This window comes from Myotis brandtii, unplaced genomic scaffold (genome assembly GCF_000412655.1).
Source record: "Myotis brandtii unplaced genomic scaffold, ASM41265v1 scaffold2204, whole genome shotgun sequence".
Taxonomy (NCBI): domain Eukaryota; kingdom Metazoa; phylum Chordata; class Mammalia; order Chiroptera; family Vespertilionidae; genus Myotis; species Myotis brandtii.
This window is the reverse complement of record NW_005358261.1, coordinates 575,739-583,129: the sequence shown is the minus strand read 5'-3', so window position 1 is coordinate 583,129 and position 7,391 is coordinate 575,739. Positions and strand designations below refer to the sequence as shown.

The following is a 7,391-nucleotide window of genomic DNA, read 5'->3' as shown; positions in this document are numbered from 1 at the left end:
GCCAGAGAAGCCCATCCTCTAAAACAACACTCCTTTAGGCACTGGACCCCAGGAACTAAGCAGGGGAGCCCAGTGGGATGCAGATGTCATCAGTGCTGTCATCGCAGATGATGGGTTAAGTCAGCTCTTCGTGTGAATTAACTAATCAAGTCGCTTCCTTGAACAGACTTGAAGAAGCACAAGGACATCTAGTTTCAGCAGGAACTGGAGTGGAGGAGTCAGCATCAAGACAAGAGGAATAGTATCAAGTGGTTATTCTGTACACCTTAAACCTACACAATGTTGTATGTCAATTGTAGCTCAGTAAAACGAAGAAAAGAATTTAATTTAAATAAAAATAAATAAGTAAATTTTTTAAAAAGAGAGAAAAAAGGGCCTATAAAAAGGGAAGCCTGAGGATAGGAGAGACAAACTTTGCTCACCTCACAATCTGGTCCATTGGAGTGTCTCAGCAAAATCAGCCCAGTTCTTTCTTAAGTTTAGGAGTAAAGATTCTGCCACTTCTGAATTCTATTAGTTGTTCCAGAAAGAGCTCCGAGGATGGAAGAATGGAATATTTTTTTCTACATACCTTAAAAATTAAATGGGGCAAAGGGTAAGAAAAAAATCTACTGGTTGTCCAAATTATTCTTTGATAGGTGCCCTAAATTTAATTATTTCAAGATCCTCAAGCTAACATATGACTAATTCAGATATTTACCAACATAGGAAATTATGTATTATAGCATAACTATACTTTCATTAATATTTTGCAAGACTTTCTTCTTACATGTTGTATTGAATGCAGATCTCTGTTTCTGTAAATGTCAAAAACCCATACTTCACGCTTATGCCTTCTATAAACCTTCCATAAACCTTCTATAAACCTTTTTTAATTAAAAGCTTACCTATGATCAAACTGCTATCTGACACTTTAATAACATTAGCCAAATATACTTTTAATACTATTTGGGGAATACAATCATGTGCAGATATATTTAACATGTTTGTGCACCATAACTAGAAATACCAAATATACTAGTATTCTTTTGAGAAAAATCTCAATACCACAAAACTGAGAAACCGTCCTAGGAGTCCTTGCTTACTTGTATGACCATTAAACCTTTACTTTGGGTTGTCTTCTAGGTTGGGGTGAAAGAGATCATACTTTGTTGTTGAGTGTGAAAAATGTGACAGGAGCCCTTTATATCTCCTTCTCTAGATTCTTTACAGATTAAAAGAAAAGTTTCAGCTTTCTTTGAGACAAGATAAAGAGAAAAATCAGGAGATCCACCTATCACCCCTCGCTTTACAGCCAGCACAGTCCGAGGCAAAGACAGCCAACAGCATGGTCCAGCCTGAGCAGGCGCCGAAGGTCCTGAGTGTGGTCGTGGACCCTCAAGGTCGACACGCTCCTGAGATCAAAGCTACCACCTCTGTCTGCCCTTCTCCTTTCAAAATGAAACCCATCGGACTTCAAGAGAGGTAAGAGCTTTTTCTGTATCCTCCACATGTTGATTTTTTTAGAGTACTCACCAACTAAAAAGGATAGAACTAGAGATGATTGGCATATTAGGTAGCATCTCTCATCACCAAATGGACACCAGGAAGACCAAAGGGTCCTGGCTTCGATTCCGGTTAAGGGCATGTACCTCGATTGCAGGCTCCTCCCCAGCCTGGGCCCTGGTCGGGGCTTGTGCAGGAGTCAACCAATTGATGTGTTTCTCACACATCAATATTTCTCTCTGTCTTTCCCTCTTCTACTTTCTCTAAAAAAAATCAATGGAAAAATATCCTCAAGTGAGGATTAAACACACACACACACACACACACCAAACAACCAACAATAAATTAATTGAAGCCCTAACCGGTTTGGCTCAGTGGATAGAGCATCAGCCTGTGGACTTAAGGGTCCCAGGTTCGATTCCGGTCAAGGGCATGTACCTTGGTTGTGGGCACATCCCTGGTAGGGAGTGTGCAGGAGGCAGCTGATCGATGTTTCTCTCTTATGGATGTTTCTAGGTCTTTGTCCCTCTCCCTTCCTCTCTGTAAAAAACCAATAAAATATATATTTAAAAAAATAAATTGAAAAGAAAGAGATTGGTTACAGTGAGCTCCAAAGTCCTTAAAGGGCAAACACTTTGACTTCATAATGGAGGGAGAATGGAGAGCAATCAAGTCATTCTTTCTACTTCCTCTCCCCAAATATTTGATGGATTCCTTATGCATCTGGGTACCATTCCTTGCTTGAATACCACTAACTTGCCATCTGGGTGGCAGTATGGAAAGACAGACAGTATGGAACTTTTTCCTGAAGCTAACCAGGAGTCGGGAGAACTGGAGTTGGGACCCAGCTCTGCCATTTCTAGATTGAGTGGCTTCATGAGCCATTCACTTATCTGGGCCTCACTTTCTTCTTCTGTAACATGAGGGGGTTAAACTTGACTTCTTCACTTCCTCAGGTTCTTTCACGCTTGTTACCAAAATTAACTTTAAGCATTTATGTGTTTGTTTTTTTCAAAGAGAAACCTTGAAGCAGGCATCTGAGCATCAGTGGCGTACCAAGGGCAAGCGGGCAGAAAAGATCTGCTCAGATGCAGGCCATAAGGGGGTCATTTTCTAGAGATGATTTAAAGATGATTATAAAACTGACTAAAAGTCAGACTAATTTTTATTGTCATCATGTAGCACCAATCCTAAGCAAGGTCAATGATTAAATGCTCTAAGGAGTACTTCTTCCCTTTGTCAGCCACTGCTGGGATTTCAAGGAGCATAAGGTTAAATACCCGTTTATTCATTTAAATGAAGTGAATGTTCAATAAAGGAGAGTACCGGCATGGTCTCTTACTCATCTCTGTGGTCTATGTAGGAGACTTAAGCAGAGCAAGTGTGTAGGCAGTAACTAAATGGATTCCCTGCCCCTGGTGTTCACACTCCCCTGTATCCCCACCTGTTGCCTCCCACTTCCTTCCCGCCTCAAGCAGGAGAGAGCGAGTGCTTCTGTCTACAGAGGCTCTAGATCATTCCCTCCCAATTGTCATAACTGACTCCATCAATTTCCTTCTCCATTTTCAACTGTACCCTCGCTGCTAAAGCTATCCCCCAGCATAGAAGCAGGTTCTCTTTTGTATCAAAGGAGCTCCCTTAACCCAATTGCTCCTCTGGTTCTTATCTTCCCCCCTTCTTTAAATGGGTCTTAAATGAGCAGAGTATATTTGTTGCCTTATTAGTCTTCAAACTTCCATCGTCACTATTTCTCTCACGGGCTTGCCAAGTATACCAATGGACTAACCACAAAGCACATTTCATTTTCACACCTAGCGCTCATGCCTACTTCTGTTTTAAACGGTTTCTTCCTTTGGCCTCCAGGACATTACTTTTTGGTACTTGGTTGGCTACCTTTAGGCTCCCATGCAGACTCTTTTCTCTCCACAACTTCAGAGTTTCATCAAAGAGGTAGATTGAGCTGGGGGTACTTCTTTAGGAAGCATTCATGTCAAAGGCAGTAAGAGAAGAAGTGGTTGTGGTTGGATTACCCAGTGAGGAGAGAAGAGGTGTAAAGGTGAGGCATGGAGTGAGGAATAGGAAAGGAATATGCAGAGGGAAATTCAAGCATCACTTTCTCTTGAAAGCCATTCCAAGCTTCCTCTAGCTCCTTCCCTTCTTTCTCTAGCCCACCTTACTGATACCAACTCAGCTGTCTCCTCTGCTCCCCTCTGCTCTAGTCCCATAGCCTTATGTGCATACAGTGTTTAAGGCTTCTCAGGTGTAGGTAAAGTTTTCATTTAGTAATGTCCTACTCCCTATACCAGTGGTTGGCAAACTGCGGCTCACGAGCCACATGCAGCTCTTTGGCCCCTTGAGTTTGGCTCTTCCTAAGCCTTAGGAGTACCCTAATTAAGTTAATAACAATGTACCTACCTATATAGTTTAAGTTTAAAAAATTTGGCTCTCAAAAGAAATTTCAATCATTGTACTGTTGATATTTGGCTCTGTTGACTAATGAGTTTGCCGACCACTGCCCTATACTCTAAGCTTCTTGAGGGCACATACATGATTTAATTGTCTCTTTGTATCTTACATCTTCACTAATAAAAGAGAAAGATACAAATTGACTGTACCTTCACGACGCCCACCAGCCAATCAGGAGTGAGTATGCAAATTAACCCAACAAAGATGGTGGGTCAATTTGCATACACAGGTGCTGAGCCACCAGGGGCTGGGCAGGATGCTTGTGTCGTCGCCATGGCAACAACGCAGGCGTTCCACACCACTCCAGCTACTCCGGGCCTCAGGGCAGTCTGGGAAGGCGGAAAGGTGGCTCCGGCTGGAGCGAAGGCGGTGCTGGCAGCCAGAGGAAGGAAGGCCCATTCTTGCATGAATCTTCATGCATCGGGCCTCTAGTATAGAATATAATTCCTGAAAATCCAGAGCTCCTGGAAGTAAATGCTTTAAGGAATGAATGAATGAATGTTATAATGAATAATTCTCAGGTCACCTTTCACTTGTGGTAGGGAAACAATTTGCTTATTTTATCATCTCTTCCTCATCTACTCTTACCCTATTTTTCTACCATAATTCCCAGCCAAGATAGTGTAGTAATGAGTTTTAAGAATAATAAAATATGAAGGATATACAGTGTTCTATAGAGTCAGAAAACTTTTCTGAGAGTTTAAAGTCTTAAAACTTAATTTATGCTTATGTATTTTTAAAATGACTTTGTGTTTTACAGTCCCCCATCTTCCTATCCTGGAGTAAAATATTAATCCTCTGTTCTGGCTTCATTAAAATCACCATGAGGGCATAAAGTTTACATTATGAGTCATTTGTCTCAAAATCTTTTGGGTCATGCCATATAAACCTCTTGTCCCAGATGAGAAGAATCCATTATTCTAACATCTATGTATATAAAAGGCTAAGCGACCTTCTGATCGTCCAACTGGTAGCTATGACGCGCACTGAACACCGGGACAGACGCTCAACACTGGAGCTGCTGAGATGCGGTGACTTGGCAGCGGCAGTTCTCGGGTGATGCACCCCGGAAGCAGAGAGAAGGGAGCCCAATTCCGGGGTGCATCACCTGAGAACTGCCCTCTCGCAATTCGGGACCCCTCAGGGGATGTTGGAGAGCTGGTTTCGGCCTGATCCCCACAGGCCAGGCTGAGGGACCCCACTTGCTAGAGAAACCCTGCTCACTCTGCAGATGCCCTTCAAGCCACGGCACCACCCCAGGTGCAGCTGGCTGGGGAGGGACCATGGGAGGTTGGCCCCAGGGCATGTCTGGCCCATCTCACCCCGTCCCACCCCACTGGCCACCTTCTAATTAATTTCTTTTCAATGTGCACGAATCCATGCACTGGGGCACTAGTTATTAATAATAAAATATAATTTTAAGTTAAAAGATAAATTTTAAAATATATAAAATCAAATGCCTATGCTTAACTAGTACAAAGTATATAATCTTAAAATTATGAAGATTAAAGAAGCAGAAGGTGAGAGATGTAGTAGCTTCCTCTTTTTTTCTCCCTCCTTCCAACTAGTCACCAAATCACATTGATCCTTGCTCCTCAAATGTTCTCATTATTGTCTCTTTTTGTAAGCATTACCCTGGACCAAGATCCCACTATTTCATATTTGAATCATTTTGCCTTATGATTGTAAAAATGATATCAGGATGAATATGTGTTTTATATTTCACATATATTATTTTCTTTTATCTTATCTGCCTGATCTAATTCTCTTCTCTCCCTGAGTTATCTTGCTATGACAACACTTGCATTGTTACGTTGCTCTATAAAAAACCTCATAGCTCCCCTTTGCCTACAGGATAAGGCACAAACCACCTTGCTGGGTCTTCAAAGTCCTATACCATTTGGCCCTCATCATTCTCTCCAAACCTGCTTGCCACTATCCCACCAAAATAAACCTTCCCTTCCATCTGCTCTCCTCCCCCCAGTGTGCTGTGTTCCTATAGACAGTTGCATCTTTGTTCACCTGGTCCCTCTTCCTCCTCCTTCTATCTCTAGTCTCCAGATCCCAAAATGAAACTTACCTTCAGCCATCACGACGCCTACTGTGCCCACAGCAATTTTAACACCTCTGCATCCTCACATACACCACCCCTCCAGCAGTGGTTTTAGTTAAAGAATAATTCACAAAGGGACTGACACTGGTTTTTGAATGGTGTGACCTGTCCCTTCACCAGCTTGTGAGAATTCGAGATACTCAGGTGCCTCCCATGATTCCTGTAATTATGGTACACAGCAAACACTTGAAAAACATTACAGAGTGGATTACTTAATTAATTAATGTTTCTTTACATCTTGGGATCTCATCTATTTCTAAAGCAACTTCCACCAGCCCAGCCAGCATGGATCAATGGTTGAGTGTCCACCTATGAGGCAGGAGGTCACAGTTTGATTCCCAGTAAGGGCACATGCTCCATCCCCAGTAGGGGGCGTGCAAGAGGCAGCCAATCGATGATCCTCTCTCATCATTGATGTTTCTATCTCTTTCTCCCTCTCCCTTCCTCTCTGAAATCAATAAAAAATATATGTAAAGAACCTTCCACAAGAACAAATAGCCTAATGATAAACTACAGAGCTGAGTCTCTGTGCTAATATAACTTCTGATGTTTACTAAATAAGTGACTCAACATGTTAATTAAGTCCTTTGCTAATTATCAAAATAAGTATGATAATATCTGTCTTACCTTTTTAAAAAGCATCCCATTAAACCAACAATCAAAAGAAAACGGAGTGGTGCCTTTCAGAAGGAAAGAGGAATCTAGTATTCTTTTTGGTTTTGTTCTCTGCTCCCATCCCTAGGTCAGGAATGCCTGGCACAGCTCTTGTGACAGTTAAGCCAGGTGACCACTGCCTAAGAAATAAATATGCTCTAGCTTCTTAAGCTGTACTGTAACATGGTTTATTTTGTAATCTGTCCACAAATTCCGTGCAAATGATATACGGCACTAAGGTATGTGGTATTAAAGATTTCCTTGGGGGTTACAACCTGGCTGAGCCTGGGAGATTCCTCTCAGAGCTAGAAAGATGTCTGCAGTGGTGGAAGCGACGAAACTCAGTCTCAGAGAAAATGTTGCGTATCCTACACCTAAACTCAAGCCTTTGTTCACTAGCATTTCCTCCGGGCCAGGTGGAATGTCCTGACTTCTGGCCCTGCTCTCCCTAGCAGAAAAACATTTCAGTGTTCAAAAGGTTGAACTTAGAGGATACTGACCTCCCTTTAGAAGATATAGAAAGGGAAAGAATACAGGTACGAAGTATGCAAAATTACTCAGAAATTACCATCTGTATTCGTGAAACAGACCCATCAATGAAAATGGATCCAACTCCCTCATTTTCTGTCAAGTGAAGCTGAGACCCAGACGCTTCCCTCCTGGGCCCTAGGAG

The 7,391-nt window shown here is 42.1% G+C and overlaps 1 protein-coding gene across 1 annotated transcript in view; it reads left to right on the top strand.

The window, feature by feature from the left end:
- Positions 1–1,207: 1,207 nt before the first annotated feature.
- Positions 1,208–7,391, top strand: part of PTPRR (protein tyrosine phosphatase, receptor type, R) — a 96,058-nt gene continuing 89,874 nt past the window's right edge. Inside the window, exon 1 of the mRNA XM_014539594.1 lies at positions 1,208–1,464. Coding sequence (XP_014395080.1) covers positions 1,328–1,464 — 137 coding nt within the window. The 5' untranslated portion in view covers positions 1,208–1,327. The remainder of the gene's footprint in view (positions 1,465–7,391) is intronic.